Source organism: Rhinatrema bivittatum, chromosome 7 (genome assembly GCF_901001135.1).
Source record: "Rhinatrema bivittatum chromosome 7, aRhiBiv1.1, whole genome shotgun sequence".
NCBI classification, from domain to species: domain Eukaryota; kingdom Metazoa; phylum Chordata; class Amphibia; order Gymnophiona; family Rhinatrematidae; genus Rhinatrema; species Rhinatrema bivittatum.
In genome coordinates this window covers 37,710,005-37,730,604 of record NC_042621.1, presented here as the reverse complement: position 1 = coordinate 37,730,604, position 20,600 = coordinate 37,710,005, and the positions used below count along the sequence as shown (strand labels likewise).

Genomic DNA, 20,600 nt, shown 5'->3' with positions numbered 1-20,600 from the left:
CCCCCTTTACCCCCCCATCCCACAACCCCGTAAAAACCCAAAAACCCAAAACAACACTCCATAGTCCTAACTACATTCCCCATCCTCGGGAAAGTAGTATTCCTCATGTATATATCCCCTTGAAAATGGGGAAGAGATCACTTCTGCATGTGATCAGGTGCCCCTTTCCTACCCCCCTCCCTATCTACAGCACAAATAGAAAAGTATAGAATTGTACGCCATAAAAAATTAATAAAAGAAAGGACAAAAGTAAAGAGAGCCCTGTAAGCAGCAGTTTCTCAGAGAAACTATGAAAACAATGACTAATGCTCCCTGGGCTCCCCCAAAACGGCGCTTAGCAGCGTATGCAACATGAAAAAGTAAAAATGAAAAATTAGCTGCTCTGTAACTCTGCCCCAAAAGCACATAATGAAAATAAAGCAAAAGTAAAAAAGGGAAAGAAATGGGCAGGAAGGCGAAGGAGAACAAAACAGACTTTTGCAGCCCAGAACTCTGATGGTCCCGTTCAACCGGTCCGAAAGTCCAATAATGCTGCGTGTCTCAGTCATCTGTTCCTCGCATCCAGATGAGCCCAAGCGGTATGATCTGAAGCAACAGTTAATAAAAGTTACTGTCTCGCTGTCTTCACCTCTTCAGAACTCAGTCCACCACGCTGCGATGAAAAAATTGAATTAAACCTGGCAGTTGTCTGCCAACCCTCCAAAATGGCCGCCGAACTCTTTGCATCCCTATTTCAGGTTTGTTGTCAAAAACTTCTGAGCTTCCTCCGGTGATTCGAAGAAGGAGATCTTGTTCTCATGCCAAATTTTTAATCGGGCAGGGAACTGCAACGTGAATCTGATCTGTTTTTCAAAAAGGGTAGAGCAAATAGGGGAGAAACCCCTCCTGAGACCAGATACTTTCGCTGAATAGTCTTGGAATAAACGAATCTTGGCGCCATCATAAGCCAAGTCCGGAACTTTACGATATGCTTGCAGCAGAATTTGTTTGTGGGCAAAGTTAAGTACTTTTAATATTACCATCCGCGGTCTGCTATCCCCATCTTTACGTTGACCCAGCCTATGCGCTCTTTCTACTTGAAAGGCTGAGGCGAGCTCCGGGAGATGGAGGGCCTCAGGGAGCCAGCTCTCCAGGAAATTACCCAAGTTACTTTCTACCAGGGATTCCGGCAAACCCATGACTCGAATGTTAGATCTTCTTGCCCTATTTTCCAGATCTTCAAGTTTAGAGGAGTGCGCTTCCACAATTTTTTCCAGAGTAGCGATTTTACCCGTGAGCGCAAGTGTATCGTCCTCCACGAGGTTCACTCTGCCCTCCAAGCGGTCAAAACGGGGGTTTATTTGGTCCAGCGCGGCTCTCACGTCCGCGATCTGTGTAGAGATGGCCCCGAGTTTAGAATCCAGGGCTTCCATCAAAATCGCCTTAAAGTTTTCCGTGAGATCTGGCTCAAGGCCCCTCGCCGCTGTGGTCGACGGAGCCGTCGCCATTTTAGGATCCCCCGCACTTGCCTTGTCCTTGTCTCGTCTCCCTGAGCGTATCGGCATACCCGTAGGTGAGCGCTGCATATAAGTAGTTATAGACATAGAGGAAGTTAGCAAGTAAGAAAATGTTGATTGGGAGGGGTTTTTGTGCCGATTTAGTAGCAGATTATACGCAAAACGGATCGAGGCACCCGGAGCTCTCCTGCACACAACCGCCTCCGCTCACCACATCACGTGACCCCCCTAGGCCTCGTTTTTCATCGGAATTTGTGCTCCTCATGCACAAATCTTATCTGGCCAGCTTGCAGGAGGAGGAGGACCCCTCGCCTGGTTCCCTGCCAGCTAAACTCCTGCGGTTGGACCCTCCACTCGTTCCTGCGGCTCCTGATGCGCAAGGGTCTGTCCAGGTGGTCCAAGGGGCCCCTCCCTTCCTGGATCCTCCGGCACCTTTGGGGACCCCTGATCCGGATCCGAATTTGGATTTGACGGAGACGCTTCCTCCTCTGGAAGGGGATGATTCCAGAGTTCTCCACCTGTTTCAGAAAGAGGAGTTGGATCCCATCATCCCTTTTGTCCTTCAGGAGTTAGGGATTGAGGGTCCCCCGGCTGACACTCTTACTGCTGCGCTACCAAAGCACATGGACCCGGTCCTGGCGGGACTCAGAGCTCCGGCGGCCGCTTTTCCTTTTCATCCTATGCACAAATTGCTACTCCTTCGGGAATGGGAGGCTCCCGAAGCAGGGCTTCACGTCGGGAGGGCAATGGACAAACTTTACCCTCTCCCAGAGGACTGTCTGGAAATGCTGAAAATTCCCACAGTGGATTCGTCAGTTTCCACGGTGACCAAGCACACCACTATTCCGGTAGTGGGTGCTACCGCTTTAAAGGATGTACAGGATCGCAAACTCGAATTCCACCTCAAGCGTATCTTCGAGGTGCTGGCATTGGGAGTTCGGGCGACTATTTGCAGCAGTCTCATGCAGCGGGCAGGCCTTAGGTGTGTCCAACAGTTACTCGGCACCCAAGACCTCCCGGCTGCTGAGGCAGAGCAGGCTGAAAGGTTGGAAGGTGTTATTGCCTATGGAGCGGACGCTCTATATGATCTTCTCTGCGTCCAGGCGAAAGCGATGGCCTTGGCATTCTCTGCCAGATGGCTCCTCTGGTTACGCAATTGGTCGGCGGATTCGGCATCCAAGATGCGTTTAGGCACTCTGCCTTTTAAAGGTAAGTTGCTTTTTGGTGAGGACCTTGAGCAGCTCATTGATTCCTTGGGTGAGAACAAGATGCATAAGCTGCCGGAGGACCGACCGAAACAATCCCGAGCTTTTGTGCCTTCCCGGTCCCGGTTGCAGGTCCAGCGTCTGTATATGGCTAGAGGACGTGGTGCTACTTCTTGGGGTTATCCTTCCAGGTCTCAGTCTTGGTCTCAGCCTTTTCGAGGTCGCCGCCCCTTCCGCGAGAGGGCCTCCCAGCGTTCCACCCCAAAGTCCACTTCCCAATGAGATTCGGTCGACCCATTCCTCCGTTCCCAATCTAGGGGGTCGCCTCTCCTGATTCTTCAAGGAATGGGTCAAGTTCACATTGGACCAGTGGGTTCTTGAGATTATCCGAGACAGTTACGCTTTTGAGTTTTCTCGAGATCTGCCGGACCTTTATGTAGTCTCTCCTTGTGGACATCTAAGCGGGATGCGGTAGCCCAAACCCTTACCAGGCTCCAGCTGCTGGGAGCCATTGTACTGGTCCCAGAGGAGGAGCTTGGCGCAGGCCAGTATTCCATGGATCTCAAGAGGGTCAACTGGGCCCTCAAGGTGCCTCATTTCCGGATGGAGACCCTGAGGGCGGTCATAGCGGCAGTGCATCCTGGCGAATACTTAGCCTCTCTCGACCTGACGGAGGCTTACTTACACATCCCGATTCACCCCGACCACCAGAAGTTCCTCTGCTTCCACATCTTGGGCCAGCATTTTCAGTTCCAGGCGCTTCCTTTCGGTCTCGCAACTGCGCCGCGCACCTTCACCAAGGTTATGGTGGTGGTGGTGGCGGCTCTCCGGGAAGTAGTCTTGGTCCATCCTTATCTGGACGATTGGCTCGTGAGGGCCAAATCGGAGGCTCTTTGCTGGTAGGCAGTCGACCGGGTTCTAGCTCTTCTTACCTCTCTCAGGTGGATAGTCAACTTCCCCAAAAGCCATCTCCAGCCTTCCCAGGAGTTGGAGTTTCTGGGGCCTGGTTCGATACCCGGGTCGGCAAAGTGTTTCTGCCCCGTTCCCGGGCGCTCAAGCTCATCGGCCAGGTAAGCAACCTCATGTCGCTTCCGCTCCCAACGGCGTGGGACTACCTCCAGGTACTGGAGACTATGGCCTCCACCATCGACCTCGTCCCCTGGGCCTTTGCGCCTATGCGACCGTTACAGAGAGCTTTGCTATCCCGTTGGTAGCTGGTGTCGGAACAGTTTCAAACGGTTCTTCCGCTTTCGGACTCTATCATCGCTGACATACAATGGTGGCTTTCGCTCCCACATCTTCTGAAGGGAATGCCTCTTCGGATCATAGTCACTATGATCCACTGTGGGATCATAGTGACTATGATCCCACAGTGGATCATAGTCACTACGGATGCCAGTCTCTCCGGCTGGGGAGCAGTCTGTCAGTCCCAGACCACTCAGGGATACTGGTCCCCAGTCCATTCCCATTGGCACATCAATTGGCTGGAAGCCCGGGCGGTTCGCTTGGCCCTCCAGGATTTTTTGCCCCTGCTCCAAAGCAAGGCAGTGAGGGTCCTCTCCGACAACTCCACTACGGTAGCATATATCAACCGGCAGGGGGGCACTCTGAGTCGCCTGATGGCCCTGGAAGCCAGCCAGCTCCTTGCTTGGGCGGAGCGTCACCTGGATTGCCTGGTGGCCTCCCACATAGCGGGCAAGGAGAATGTGCAAGCCGATTTTCTCAGTTGCCAGCGTCTTGATCCAGGAGAGTGGGAGCTTTCGGACGAAGCCATGGATTTGATCATCAGCTGGACCTCATGGCGACCTTGGGCAATTCCAAAGCCAACAGGTTCTTCAGCCGCTGGAGGGAACACTGTTAGGAGGGAGTGGATGCTCTAGCACTCCTCTGGCCCTCGGACGTCCTCCTCTATGTGTTTCCTCCGTGGCCTCTCGTGGGCAAAGTGCTCCAAAGAATAGAACTTCACGAGGGGGTTGGTCATCCTGGTAGCTCCAGAGTGGCCCCGCAGGCCGTGGTTCGCGGATCTGATCAACCTGGCGTCGGACGGCCCTCTTCGACTCAGCCATCTTCCTCGTCTGCTTCGACCAGGCAGATCGCTTTTGTCTAGCGGCCTGGCTTTTGAACGGAGACGTCTGAGACGGAAAGGCTATAAAGAGGAGGTGATTACCACTCTCCTGCGGGCGCGCAAGTCCTCTACTTCCTTGGCTTATGTTCGCATTTGGAAAGTTTTTGAGAATGCCTGTTCGGAATCGGGTGTCTCAGCGCATTATAAGTATGAAAAAGTGTCTGTTTCTGCTAGGTTAATGGAAAACAGCTACAAAGTGCTTTATAGATGGAACTTAACACCGGTTAAGTTGCATAAGATGTTTCCTGGGGTGGATGTGGCTTGCTGAGAAACAAGAGGTAGGAAGGGAAAAACCCTCACAGAGAGAAAAAACAGCTAAATATTCATCTGCTGGAGACAGAAATACTGAAGGGATGCAGGTGGGCTCTGTTCTAATACAGGATATCCTTTGAGTTTTTCTCTCTCTCCATCTGCTGGAAAGGAGGCTCAACCCACTGTCTGGACTGATCCGGGTACGTACAGGGAATACCCTTTTACTTTGCCATCCAATATTGCTGCAGAAAGAGAACCCACCACATGTATCACATTTTAGACCTTACTTGCCTCAGTCTCTTTCCTCCATTGGAAACTCGCTGCCATCTGGAAGGTGTCAATCCTGGATGGACAATGGTTGATTATCTGGCTCTACCCATTACTTTTGACACTTTCATCCCTGCTGCGCTCAGGATCTCAATCGCTTCCGGGACTGTCCTCATGCAGCTTGTAATTCCCTCAGTGATGAAACTGAGGCTGAAAGAGAATAGCCACCTGTATTTTACAGCCTGGTTGTGTAATGCTGAAAGAACTCTGTCCCCTTACGGATTGTGATGAAAGAAAGATCTTGAAGGATTTCAACTTTTTGACCTCTCCAGGTGACAGGATCATATTTCCATACTTTCGCTATTATCAGTTCCTTAATAGGAAAGCTATAGAAACAAACCACAATATTCCTTGGTAAATTTCCCCGGGGAGTACCCAGTGAATGGTGAGCTCGTTCCAGTTTCACTTGCAGTAACTCAGCTTCCTGACTGTCAAGGCCCAGAACTGCGATCGAGATACTGGCCACAAAATGAAAACAGTCTCCAAAGTCCATCTCTTTTGGTACACCCCCCCCCCCCCCCCCTCCCCGGAATCTCAAATTCGCTCTCCTTGAGCGGTTTTCAAGATCTTCTAAGCAGCCATTACGTTCTGAGTATGAGAGGGTGAACTTGTTGCATGTAGAATGTAACTGCATCATCTCTGCAGCATGATCATTGAGCCTAGTCTTGGCCTCCTCTACCTGTGTCCCAGGTCGAGTAAATCGCTTTTCAGTAACAATATCAATGATTTCTTGTTTGATCATTAACATATTTATTTATTTATTTATTTATTTAACATTTTTCTATACCGACCTTCATGAAAAATTTCATATCAGATCGGTTTACATGTAACAAAGGGTATAACTTAAACAAGAACAATTCACTTGAAGCAAAAGTTACATATAACAGGGTAGATAACTTGGGGCTAGGCTAGTCAGAGGTAAAGGACAGTGTAACTGAGGAGAACTAGAAAAGGCAATGAAACAAAAGAAACGGCGGCTTAATTATAGTGTCTAAACATGGCGAGGCATTAGCCGGTAAAGCAGAGTCCTGTCCGGTTGACAATTAATGGCTTAGAAAGTTAGGGGAAGGCCTGGAGGAAGAGCCAGGTCTTACGTTTTTTTCAGAAAGTTCGAGGGCAAGGTTCTAGTCTGAGGTCAGTGGGCATATTGTTCCAGATGGTAGGACCCGCTGTAGAGAATGCTCGTTCTTTGGTGGATGATAGTCGCGTGGCTTTTGTTGGGGGAACTTGCAGGGTACCTTTGTACGCTTCTCTTATAGGTCTTGAGGATGAATATAATTTGAGAGGAATCTGGAGGTCTAGTTGTTGTTGATTGTATATGGATTTATGAATTGTGGTGAGGGCCTTGTGCATTATTCTATATTTTATTGGCAGCCAGTGAAGGTTCCGTAGTATGGGAGTGATGTGCGAACCTCTGTTGGTGTTGGTTAGGATTCTGGCTGCCGAATTCTGGAGCATCTGTAATGGTTTGATAGAGGAGAAAGGGAGTCAGAGAAGGAGAGCGTTGCAGTAATCTGTTTTGGAAAAGAGCATGGTTTGGAGCACGGTTCTGAAATCGAGGAGAGGTTTGAGCCTTTTCATAACTTGGAGTCTATAAAAACCATCCTTGGAGGTGTTGTTGATGGATTTCTTTAGATTCAGGTGGTTATCGAGGATGACTCCTAGGTCCCTTACTTGTGAGATCTGGGTGTTGGATGATGTCAGATGGGTTAGGGCTGAGTGGTCAGAGGAGATGAGAAGGAGTTCTGTCTTGGATGCATTGAGGACTAGGTTTAGACCTGAGAGTAGGCAGTTAATAGCTTCAAAGCAGCTTTCCCAGTATGAGAGCGTTTTAGAGAGCGATTCTGTTATGGGGATCAGAATCTGTACGTCGTCTGCATAGAGGTAGTGGATTAATTTTAATTTTGTAAGCAGCTGGCAGCTTGTTTCTAAGGTCCCAGAACCATGTCTTAAATTCACTTCTAGACGGCACATCACCTACAACTGACGCGAGAGAGCCTGCCCTGCAGTCAGCATCATCGTGCTCCACATACGCATAGCCATCAGAGCCTTCCACGTCATGCATCAATGTGCTCACATAATATTGCTTCAAGTCCACCTTTTTCTTTTGAGAGGCCATTGGCCGGCTCTCGGAACCCTCCTTTTTTATATCTGACCAAAAGGCAATCAATTGGGGTAGATAGATCATGGATGAAGGTGGATTTGGTCAGGAGCTGTGGAATCAGGCCGCCATATCCAGCCGTGATGTCACTTCCTTTCAGGCAAATCAGTTCTTATCACAATTGTTATTCTAAACTCCATCTTCCTTCTTACTCATGTGATATTGATTTAAAAGCTTGAACACATTCAGATAACCTATATTAATGAAGTTTTCCATATGCACTTTACTTAAATATTGCTCAAGGAAACTTAGGATTGTCTGGCCGGACCTATTCCTCCTGAAGCAAAGTTGATTCTTGCTAACCATTCTTTTCTTCTCCATTAAAAAGAATTATCAGCTTTTTTTTTTTCCTAGCCTTATGTCAGTTCTGGGGAAAATACGTGAAGCTAATTTGTTGGATGCCTTTTTCAGTATAGGGAATATACCTGCTCTTTACAAGTCTTGAGTAACCTACTTTGATTCCTGAAATATGTCTGTATGACTCATAAGAACTTATTTTTTTCCATTCTTGTTTCAGGGAAGATTCTGATCATTGGTGTTGGGGGAATTAGTAGTGGACAGGATGCATTGGATAAGATTCGGGCTGGTGCATCACTTGTCCAGCTCTATGCTGCTCTTGCTTATCAGGGACCTCCTGTGGTGGGTAGAGTCAAGCGAGAACTACAAGAACTGCTGAAGTAAGTGCAAGGCATGAAGTATCTCAGGGCTGTGGTGAAAGAGAAGGTTAAAGACAGTCCATAGCTGTTAAAGGCCAGTGCAGGCTCCTAGATTAGGTTTTGTGCTTGTACCTACTAATCTGCTACCTTTATTTTATCTGAGGTCCTAAGCGGCTTACAGTAAAAACATACATAAGTGATGAAAAATACTGAACAATAAAAGACAGAGTCATGGGTGCTAGGGACCTGTTTGCTTTGTCTGAGGTTTTGTTTGTTTGTTTTTTAACAGTTTGATGATTTAATCCTTTTTTCCTCTCTGCAGAAAACAAGGGTTTAACAGTGTTGGTGAAGCTGTTGGGGCAGATCACAGAAAGTGAAGGACCGAGCACTGAGACTATTTCATCTTTCTGTCTGACTGCAGTTGGAAAGAGATGTCACACTCTGTTTTATTCCTGCAACTCAAGAGACTTGCTGTGTTTTCTGTGCCAGCAGCTCAAAACATCACTACAGATGCTGACCATATAAATCAATTGTGAAAATCCAGATCCCAGACTATTCCAGAATCATGGAACTGCTCTACCTAATATTAAAAACGACAACCCTCTGTAGAACTCCAGTGGATGATACTGATGAATCAATATTGTTCTTATCTGGCACCTTACAGCAGTGTTTGAAATCATTGTGATTAATACCACATTATTATAATAAAAGGTATTTGGTACCAGTATTGTACACAGCCCTATACTATCCCATAGCAATCATTTCTGAAGCTTTGTTAATGCAGAAGCAATGTATACATATAAATGATTTATAAAGCTCTGTTCAGTGGTAAACTAATGATTTATAAACAGAGCTTCTGATGAGTGGTTAAAACCAATAAACACCGATGGAGCTTCTCTGATGTGAAAATCAGGGATATTGGATTTAATGAACAAACGCTGGCAGGAGTTACGGTTGTCATAAGAACATGAAAAACTGGGTCAAACCAAAGGTCCATCAAGCCCAGTATCCTGTTTCCAGTGTTGGCCAATCCAGGTCAGAAGTACCTGGCAGGATCCCAAGGGGTAGATAGATTTTATGCTGCTTATCCCAGGGAAAAGAAGTGGATTTCTGCAACTCTGTCTTAAAAGTCTATGGATTTTTCCTCCAGGAAACACAGCTACTCTAATAGCTTTCACTACATCATCTGGTAACGAATTCCAGAGGTTAATTATGCATTGAGTAAAACAAAAATATTTTCTCTTATTAGTTTTAAGTGCATCAACTAGTAACTTCATTGTGTGTCCCCTGGTCTTTGTACTTTTTGAAAGAGTAAACCACCGATTAATGTTTACTTGTTCCACTCCATGCATTATTTTATAGATCTCTAACATATCTCCCCTCAGCCATCTCTTTCCAAGCTAAAGAGTCCTAACCTCTTTAACTTTTCCTCATTGGGGACTTGTTCCATCCCCTTTATCATTTTGGTCGCTTTTTCTTTATAACTTTTCTAATTCTGCTGTATCTTTTTTGAGATGTGGTGACAAGAACTGCATATAATACTCAAGATGAGGTAGCACCATGGAGCAATACAGAGGCATTATGATATTCTCTATTTTATTCTCCATTCCTTTCCTAATAATCCCTAGCATTCTATTTGCTTTCTTGACTGCTGCTGCACACTGAGCAAAGATCCTTTTCCAGAATGACAACTCCTAATGTGGAATTTCTTAGCATCCAGACAGATGAATCCAGAGCTAGTGGGTTATGTACCTCTACCAGCATATGGAGATGGAGCAAAGCTGACATCACAGAACATATACCCCTACAGTGACATCAACCCGTCAGTATTCTCCGTCTCCAGTAGATGGTGGATGTACATCTTCCTACTGGAGATTGCTTTAAAGTTTAGGAGAAAAGAAGGAAATTAATTTGTCCTGCTGTCCTGTGGTGATAACTTAAGGTCTCTCCCTCAGTTGAAAATTCCTGAGATGATTTCCATGGTCAGGTAGCTGGCTTTTTAGTGGGCATGGACTTAGCTGTTTAAAAAAAAAGAAAAAATAAACAGCTGAAAGGCAAGCGGGTGCAGGAAGCAGAGCGTGGCAGTGAAGGTATATACCCTCTCCTACCACTCCTAGAGACCGTGCTTGTACTCAGCCAGGACGGGCTGAGCTCAGGTGAAGATAAAAGAAAAATAAATTTAAAATTTCTTGAGAAGGGGGGTTGACTAGGAATTTCTCACCCTTCCTCCCCGGTCTCTGTGCTCAACGAGTGATCTGATGGCTGTTCCCACCTCTGGTGGTCAGGGGATCGGGGGGCAGTCTGGCAGGTTGAGCAGCCCTCTGCAGCTCGGATGGTTTGCCGCATGGTAGGCCGCAGCGGCACCTTCACACACTTTTTGTGTGCCGTATACTGCCCTCTTCAGTTCTGTCGGATTGTGCCTTGGGTGCCGGACTGTGTGACCTGTTGTGCATTTGGTTGTGTGCTTAGTTGGACGCCTAGTTAGGGGCATAGGAGTGTCTACCAGGGTGCCTATTTGAGCACGCATGCATTGCGCCTTTTTTACATGCACACATGAGCTCAAGTTGTGCACCTTATCTGATGGCGCCTATAGCAAAGAAACCTAAGCACCTTGCATTATGTTTGGCATGTTATATTCGGGCATCGATCCTTCTAACTTGTGTCAGCGCTGTTTGGAAGCTCAGGGGGAATTGCCCCCCTCTGATTTTACTAAGCCAGGTTCTTCCCAGCCTGATGTGGGAATCAAGAAAGAGAGAGCAGAAGGGTCACCTGAGCTTGGGGTTCCCCTAACTGGTTCGTTAGCAGGGGAAGGTAGTTCAGTGGGCACAGGACATCTGTCCCTGGATTTTGGCATGGATCCTTCAGCCTTTTCTTGGCTGGAATTTGTGCAAGGGCTGTAGTCTTTTTTTTCAAGCACAGTCCTCGGCCCCTGCCAACCTTATCCAGTTCCTCATGCCTGGAACTGAGGGTAAATGTTGGAGTAGCCTGAAGTTGGTTTTCCCGATAGGGATCCACATGACATGGATGATGAGACTAATCCTTACACCCTGGAAGATGGGGTGATTCCTCCGGGATTGGAACTTTATAGAACTATGTTGCAATTCTTACATAGAGATGAATTACCGGATCTCATTAACTAAACATTGAAGATGCAGGGAGTACCTGGAGCTGAATCCATGTCTGAGCCATTCAGATTTCCTTGCTTAAAACCTCATGTTTCTTTTCTATTATGGAGGCTATTCAAGAATTAATTGGGCACCCAGGAAGCAAATTTTAAAGGGGGATGAGTCTTAGATGGACTGTACCCCCTGGATCCCTTTGCAGAAGAGCAACTGCATTTTCAGAAGGTGGATGCGCTTGTCTTTGCCGTTACTATAATATAGTACACGGATCACAGGAGTTCCCCCCCCCCCCCCCCCCCCCCATCCCCACCCAAAAGGTAGAGATCACTGGACCAAGATGACTTTATCCCAAAATGAAATGTAATCCTTCAGGAAACCACGTGGGTTCTGATTAATAATGTCAAGTTTTTGTTAGTCGGTCCACAGTTGGCTTTTGCAGAGAATACTGGCGGGCCGATATGACTGCGGGGGGTATATGTACTGTGATGTCAGCTTTGCTCTGTCTTCAACTGCTGGCCTAGATTGTAAGAAACGGTATTGCACCTTCTTAGAAAATTTATAGTGAACACAAAAGTTTGGTGAAACAATTATTATTTATTATTGTTACGAACTTGCAAGCTGGGTGACCACAAAACATTGATCAGCTCACAGATTATATACCCTTCTGCTAATCCCTGTGGTCAGCATTTTAGCTCTATCCTATTTCTTGCCACGGTGGCAGGCTCTCTAATTTGCTGTTTCTGCACAAAACTTAAGCAAGCAAGGGGGGTTCACAGAGGGGTTGCTTCTTCAGCATTTTACACTTTATTCCTTAATACTTGTGTCCATCTCTGTCCGACGTCTCTGGTCCACCCACCTTACCTCGTTGGCAACTCTCATCGGGGTTGCTGGAAGGCTAGCTGCTGCGGCATCTCTATGCCGTCCTCCTCCAGCGTTCCCGGACCGGCTTGACGCTGCAAGCCGCCATGTTGACCAGATGCCTAAGGGCGCGCACGCGACCCGACTGATGTACCAGCGTTGGCGCGATCCTTAGGGGCGTCCCCCTGAGATGACGTCACCAGCTCCAGATATTTAAGGTCTCAGTTTTTGTTAACAAGATGAGTTAGCAAGGGATTGGATTACCTAGCTTCCTCCTGGTTGCTGCAGATGGGATTCGCTCTCCACAACCCTAGCTACTCTACCTCCTCGGACTTCACTAGAGGTACCTGCTCCTCGGGGGCCTCGCTCTCTCTTTTTCTTTACAGGTCGCAGTCCGGAACCGGTTCTCGCTCCTCGAGGGCCCACGTCCCAGACTTGCTCCTGAATACCACTTCTGCTAAGAAGTCATAGCTGCTTACAACACTAGTGAGTTTCCATCTATCTCTCAGAGCTTTCCCTGGGATCAGGTACTCGCTCCTCGAGGGCCTAATGCATACCTTCTGGGCTGCCTTAAGAGACTATTGGTGAGTGTTACCATCAAGGACTTGTTCCAGAACTCTGCATATACTGCCTACTCACTTTTTTAGTTTCTCTACAGCTTAGCCATCTGGGGATCGCTGTTCCAGTACCTGAGGGACTACAGCCCAGCCGGGCGCTTCCAGCTCACTACTGCCACCTCTGGTGGTTTACTATATTGTCTAATAAAAGAACTAGCGTGTGTCTGTCTCCTACACTAAATCTGACCAGTGGTCCCTCTTGGGATTTCCCCCGAGGGCGTGGTCACCTGCCACTGGTCCAAGGATCCACCCACAACTATTCTAAATACAACAGCTTTATCAACAGAGCTCTCTGACATCAGATTGCTATCTCTCAGCAGAGCTTTATTGACAGAGTGCTACTCCTCTACAGAGCTCTGTTAACAGTTTTAATAACAGATTGCTAACTCTATGGATCCGGCTTGACTACATGATTCCGGCTTAACTCCAGGGATCCGGCTTGGCTCCAAGGTTCCGGCTTAACTCCAAGGATTCGGCTTGACTCCAGAGTTCGGGTAATTATATGGATCCAGCACAACTCAATGCTTTGCAGGCTATACACTAGTGTGTGTGTGTGTGTGTGAGAATGGGTACCTGCCTGGGATGGAGGAGTATGTGTGTGTGAATGGGTGCCTGCCTGGGATGTAGGGGTGTGTGTATGTAAATGGGTGCCTGCCTGGAATGGGGGGAGTATGGGTGCCCACCAGCCTATGCCATCTTTGTTGAGGAGCAGCCATTCTGCAGCTCTTCCTGCATGCTGGCCTGCAGTAATTCAACACTCTCGGCAGTAGCTCTCCCTGCATTCTCATCTCTCATGAGGTGAGAATACAGGAAGGGCTAGCGCCGTGAATTACCACGGGACCAGCACCCGAGGAGGAGCTGCAGGACAGGTTTCTTCTGCCACCAGCGGAATGGAGCCCATTGGCAGCTGTATGGGCCTTGTTTCTTCTGCTACCAATGGGATGGGGTCCACCAGTGGCCCCATGGGCTTCCTGCTTCTTTTGCCACCAGTGGGATGGAGTTAACCAGCAGCCACATGGGCCTGCTTCTTCCACTACTGGTGGGATTGGATCCACTGCGGTAGATTGGGCCTCTACCTACTCTTGATGCCTTCCCCCCCCCCACCCCCCATGGTGTGCTGCCTTGTGCAATTGCACGGTTTGCACACCCAGTGGCACCATGCCTGGAAATGGGAACAAATGAGGTGATCAGATTTGCTGACACCAAATTATTCAAAGTTTTTAAATCATGAGAATTGTGAGAAATTGCAAGACCACCTTGCAAAATGGGGAGTCTGGGTATGCAAATGGAAAATTAAATTTAATGTGGACAAGTGCATAGTGATACATTTAGGGAAAAGTAAAGGAAAATTGGTTCTTACCTGCTAATTTTCTTTCCTGTAGTACCACAGATCAATGCAGACTCCTGGGTTTTGCATCCCTGCCAGCAGATGGAGACAAATAGTTTCTCTGACACTGCACATAATCCATGGAGATTTCCAATGTTGTTCACTTACTTTACTTCTGGGAAATGAGGTTTCCTTTGTTTAGGTTACTTTACCTTCCTCCTGCTTGTGAGGGGAAGGAATTTGTTTACAAAGTTGTTATTGCTACAATCATCTTGGCTTAGGTATAGGTCAATACTGAAGGACAGCAGGTGGTACACTCGGTTATGTACAGTACGTGAAACGTTTTCTGTCTCCATCTTCTGGCAGTGATGCAAAACTCAGGAGTCTGGACTGATCTGGGTATGTGTGTGTGAATGGTTGCCTGCCTGAGATGGGTGTGTGCATGTGTGTGTGTATGGGTGCCTGCCTGGGATGGGTATGTGCATGTGTATGGGTTCCTGTGTGTGTGTGTGTGTGAGTGAATGGGTGCCTGCCTGGGATGGGTGTGGGTCTGTGTGTGTGAATGGGAGGCTGCCTGGGATGGATATGGGTGTGTGTGTGTGTGAGAGTGAGTGGGAGGCTGCCTGGGATGGGTGTGGTGTGTGCATATGCATGCATGGGAGCCTTCCTGGAACAAGCAGTGTATGTATGTGTGTGTGTGTGTGTGTATGAGAGAGAGAGAGAGAATGGACTGCAGATGGATCCCAACCTGCCAGCAGCTAAAATGAAGAGGAGGGCCCGGGGCTGCTGGTAGATTCCAACCAAAGAAGATCTGGAGATACCTGGGGGTTTGTCTGAGAGGGAGCGTACGGATGGTTGAGTGTGTGTGTGTAAGAAAGAGAGGAGATGTTTGTGCATCCCACTCCCACTAATCCACAACAATCTCAGGATGACTGGAAATCAAAAGTTCCCAGGAAAGGAGAGCATGAATTTTTTAAAATCCTTTTTTTTATTTTTCAGGTGTTATTTAATGTGTCTGCTGTTTTGAAATATTTTATTGGAGCTTGGGGCATTTAAGAAAAAAAAATCGTATGTGAGTTTTTAATTATTCAATCTTTTATTTGCATTCTGTTTTTGGAATGTTATTATTAGTATATTTTTACTATAATTATGTATTTCTTGATTTTATTGTTTGATGTTTGAGGAATGGTGATGGTCCTGTTTTGTTTGTTTTGTTTTTTTGTTGTACTGCATAGAGAGTCTGGCTTCTTATGGTTTCCAGTTCAGGTGTTGTGACTTTTATATTTCTACTTCATGGTTGCTCTATTCTATATCTGCTGTGGATCTGTTTATATTCTGCTTTTGTAACTGAGGGTGAGGTATTCTCCTAAATAGGAAGTGTATTAGTGTTTTAGGGCTTTCGAGGGTCAAGCCCACATTACAACACATGTTACAACAGGTCTAATACAATATGGGTTCCAAGTGTATGTTTGCAGGGATTTCAGGTTGGCATCACAGTACTGCATGTATATATAGTTTTTTATATTTTTACCTCAGAATACAGAATTTTGATAACAAAACGCTTAACTGTGTATGAGAAGCGGGCCAAAGGAGGGGGGTTGGAGGAGGGTGTTGTGCAAGGCTATAAGGTTTACCAGGGTAAGTGTCAGTTTTTAAAGTTTATATCACTGAAGGGAGCTATGATACAGACAATGAATGAACAAGGGTGAGGGGTAGGGGCAGAAAAGCCATTGTTCGCACAGGGCAGCAAAAAAAATGGGTCATTTCCAGGTCATTTATAAATATACAAGCTGTTAAGCCCGTTAAAACGGGCTACATTACATTTTGTTTTCAGTCCATTTTCTAACACAGCACCCATCTACACTTTTTCTCCCTCTCTCCCCCTTCCCCTCGTTCACTCCTCCCCTTTCCTCCACTCAGTCTTACTCACCCTCTGTCTCCCACTGCCTTCTTCCCCTCACTCTCACCTCCCTCCCCTTCCCTCAGTCACTCCCACCTCTCTCCCCTTCCCTCAGTCACTCCCCACCCTCTCTCAATCCCATCCCCTCCCCCTCAGCCCTCCTCCACTCCCTTTTTCTCTGCTCCACAACTTCTTACCCTTCCACTTACTCACATCCCTGTCTCTCAATTCTCCCTCTCTCCCTTCCACTTACTCACATCCCTGTCTCTCACCTCTCCCTCTCCCCCTTCCACTTACTCACATCCCTGTCTCTCACCTCTCCCTCATTCTCCCTCTCCCCTCACTCTTCCCCACCCCCACCTCCCTCCCACACACTCACCCACTCCTCCCTCTCCCTCACTCAGTCCCTCCCTCCCAGTCCCTCCCCCTCACTCAATCCCTCCCTCCCTCTCTCCGTCCCTCCCACTCAGTCCGTCCCTCCCTCTCTCTCTCTCCTCCCTCCCTCCCTTGCTACTGGCCGCTGCCGCCGCCGCCCGGTTTTTTTTTCTTTACGCTGCCTAAGACCGACGTGCTCGCCCGCACATGCGCAGTAGAGCTGCTCTCTACTGCGCATTTGCGGCACGTCGGTCAACCTTCATTTATTAGGTTGATTAAAAAGCAGTGCTCCCTGAGGCACTCCACTATTTACCTTTCTCCACTGGGAAAAATTACAAGTTTGCCCTACTTTCTGTTTTCTGTCTTTTAACTAGTTCTCAAACCACAACAGGACACTATCCCTTATCCCATGACTTTTTAATTTCCTAAGTCTTTCCGTGTGAGAATTTGCCAAACATGTTCTGGAAATCCAAATACACTATAGCAACTGTCTCAGCTTTATCCACATGTTTATTTATGCCCTCAAAAAAAATGTAGCAGATTGGTGAGGCAAGACATCCCTTGGCTAAATCCATGTTGGCTTTGTCCGATTAAACTATGCCTATTTATATATTCAGTTTTGTTCTTTATGATATTTTCTACCATTTTGTCTGGTCTGTAGTTTCCTGGATCACCCCTAGTTCCCTTTTTAAAAATTGTTTTATTGACAACCCTCCAGTCTTCAGGTACCATAGGCAATTTTAATGATAGTTTACAAATTACTAATTGCAGGTCTGCAATTTCATTTTTCAAGCACTCTGCGATGTATACCATCTAGTCCAGGTGATTTGCTACTCTTTCATTTGTCAGTTGCCCTATTATATCCTCAAGGCACACTGAGATTTGATTCAGTTCTGCTGAATCATTATCTTTGAATATCATTTCTGGCATAGGTATCTCTTAAATCTTCCTCAGTGACGATTTAAGCAAAGAATTAATTTAGTCTCTCTGCTATAGCTTTTGTCATCCCTAAGTGCCCCTTTTACCCATTAATCGTCTAATGGTCCAACTAATTCCCTCGCAGGTTTTCTTCTTCGAATGTACCTGAAAATGATTTTATTATGAGTTTTTGCTTCCATGGCAAGTTTCTTTTCAAATTCTCTCTTTGCCTTCCTTATCAATTATTTGCTTCTAACTTGTCAGTGCTTATGCTGTTTCCTGTTTTCTTCATTTGGATTCCTTTTCCATTTCTTGAAAGAAGTTCTTTTAGTTATTAAAGCCTCTCTCACCTCACCTTTTAACCATGCCGGGAGTCATTTAGCCTTCCTTCCAATTTTTCCAATGTATGGAATTGTTATGGTTTGTGGGTTTCATGGACCCTTGGCCCGAGGTGAGAGTTGTTACTGCCTGTGGGGAGAAGCCCCACAGGTCCACACCTGCGGGTGGCGAGGTCAGGTATGGCTGGAGTTCTGGGACAGAATCTGTGGGGAGGCTCAAGGAACGGGTGAGAGGCAACCCGATAAATCTTATAGCTACACTAAATCATAAATTTTAAGCATTGGAAAAATCATTCTCAGCCAGTATAGTTACAGAACAATGATTTATAAAGCACCATAAGCGTACTCAGCTAGTATAGTTGTAGAACAATGATTATTTATAAAGTACCATAAGCAAACACAGCATACAGTCACTGAACAATGATTATTTATAAAGCACTGTAAGCATACCCAGTGTACAGTCACAGAACAACGATCTTTTATAAAGGGCTATTAACATGCTCAGTGTACAGTCACTGAATGATTATTTATAAAGCACCATAAGCAAACCCAGCGAACAGTCCCTTAACAGTGACTATTTATAAAACGCTTTCAGAACAATGATTATTTATAAAGCATCATAAGTATATTTCGCTAGCATATAGTCTCAGGACAAGCGTACAGGTTTTCTGTGTATGTAAAGCAAAATATAAGGCCGGAACCACCAGTCCCCTTCCCTGGGAAGATACTTTACTCTGAAACACAAACAGAGCCTGTATCCCCAAGCAGTTCCTCCCTGTTAAGACCTCCTGCCCTGCACATAAAACCCAAACCAGTACTTACTCATGCTTTTTCAGCACCTGGTAGATTTCAGAATTTCAGTGTTTTATTATATACTTAGCAGAAATAATGCAGCAAAGATATTACACAGACAGATCAAAGACAATAGTTATAATAATAAAGCAATGCCATACTTCCCTCTTTGTTGTCACAAGAGCCCAAAAGAGCAACACGGCTCTGCTACTTCTAGTAGTTCATCACTGAAAAATCTTCTCGCTTTCATTTACATCCCCTTTCTGTCTGCGCATTTGAAAGTATGTTTTGAGAGCCTGCATGCAGTTTTCTCAAAAATGGTCCAGAGTGAGAAAACAACTAGCTTTTTCTTGTGATTCTGCACATCTGCTGTTTACCTCTTCATTTGTTACAGTCACGTGATGTTTATTAGTGTGAGAACCCCGAGTCCACTAAAGGCCTAACTGTTGAACACATCCTCTGTCAAGGTTGTCAGACTTAGGCTAAGTAATTCCATTCCATTCCACCTCTGTATTCATTTATTAAATAACTATCTGTGAAAGAAAAATAAAACAAAACAATAATTTTTCTCATCTCAAGTTCTGTGTAAAGAGAAAGGAGGGAGCGCTTCTTCATTCTTGCCACTTTCATAGAAGAATGTTGGAGAAATGCTTTTTTTTTTTTTTCTTTCTGTAGCATAAATTCTCACATAAAAAGTTAATTCAGTTTTAAGTCAGTATCGCACCTTACTCTTTTCCAGCAAGGCTCAGTTTTCTTTTAGCTAATCTATCTGGCACTTCTTATTCTTTCTCTTATCTTCTAATAAATTACTTTTCATATAGTTTTGATAGAATAGGGAATTAAAATTTCTCTTCTAGCTACGTAACTTTCGCTCTCTTATTCTGCAAAATGAAAATAAACTTTCGAATTCTAGTTAATACATACAGAGAAAAACAGAAAAGTCCACTACGACATTAGTCATATCTGCTTTGTTAATTAATCTAGTAATTGTAATGATAATGTTTATTTCTTATACTGATTTTCAAAGAAAATTCTAAAATGGTGTACAATCAGGGATGGTAACTTTCAAAGGGGCTCACATAGATGCGGGTGCGTTGGCATGCACCCAGGGATGCAGCAATTTTATAACATAAGTGAACATATGCGCATATGCTACAAAATCGCCTAGGCGAGCATATGTATGCGCCTAATTTTGTATGTAGGCACTCCCAACCGTGCACATTGGGTTTCAGCTGTGTAAGTCAGGGAATTATATAACTGGCACACGTCCACACTAAGCAGTTTCGCCAGTTCATCCACCAGTTCACCAAGTGTAGAGCTAGGTCCTCCAAAATCCCCTGGTTTCATAGCCTGCACTCCCCCTAGTTACCCCAGATCCTTTAAACGCCTTAGGAATGGCTGTGTTTTTGTTTTTAAAACTTGCATCTCCTACATAGAAGTAAAGTTATGAGGAACTAGACATGAGTGTGTGTCCAGGCGTGCAAGTATTTGTGTGCATATCTCGGCCCTGTCTCAGAACGCCCATGCCCCACCCACACCATGCGCCTTTTTGATTCTGAATGAGATGTGCACACAGCAGGAGATGCATGTACATGTAGATGGCTTTTAAAATATGGTGGGAGTGTGTAAGTCCTACATACGCATGTAACTCCCAATTTTGGCATGTGCCGGGCTTTAAAAATTCACTTTTAAGTTAGCACAAGACAACATACAAGTAGAAATTACATACATGTAATTGCAATACATGGCTCAAAATAAGGTGTAAAGAAAGTGGATTTGGCTACATTGGAGGCAGGGGTTGTGTATGGAGCAGTAAAAGACCACACTAAAGATGGCCTACATTTGACAGTGGCAGGAAAGAAGATCCCAAGTGAAAAATGCCGGTCATCCATCATCAGGCATTTAATCTTCAGGATGGAAGTGGCAGAAGGTGGCCAATGAAATTGGAATGCCATCCCCAAGCAATATAGGAAGTGAGCGTATATAATAACAAAATCAATCAGCACTACGTTCCATGCTTAAACAAACTTTCCAGCTTTCTTCTCTTGATTTGCTTATCTTCATAATCAAAAGGTGGAGGAGCTCCAGTGGGAAGTGAATGATCTGGGGCAGAGAGTGCTCTAACTTGGAG

General features: G+C 45.9%; 1 protein-coding gene across 6 annotated transcripts in view; it reads left to right on the top strand.

The window, feature by feature from the left end:
• DHODH (dihydroorotate dehydrogenase (quinone)) overlaps positions 1-8,959 on the top strand; it is a 59,348-nt gene extending 50,389 nt beyond the window's left edge. For all 6 annotated transcript variants that reach the window (XM_029608264.1, XM_029608266.1, XM_029608267.1 and 3 more), the window contains 2 exons: positions 8,084-8,243; positions 8,545-8,959. In XM_029608264.1, coding sequence (XP_029464124.1) covers positions 8,084-8,243; positions 8,545-8,599 — 215 coding nt within the window. In that variant the 3' untranslated portion in view covers positions 8,600-8,959. The remainder of the gene's footprint in view (positions 1-8,083; positions 8,244-8,544) is intronic.
• The last annotated feature ends 11,641 nt before the right edge of the window (positions 8,960-20,600 follow it).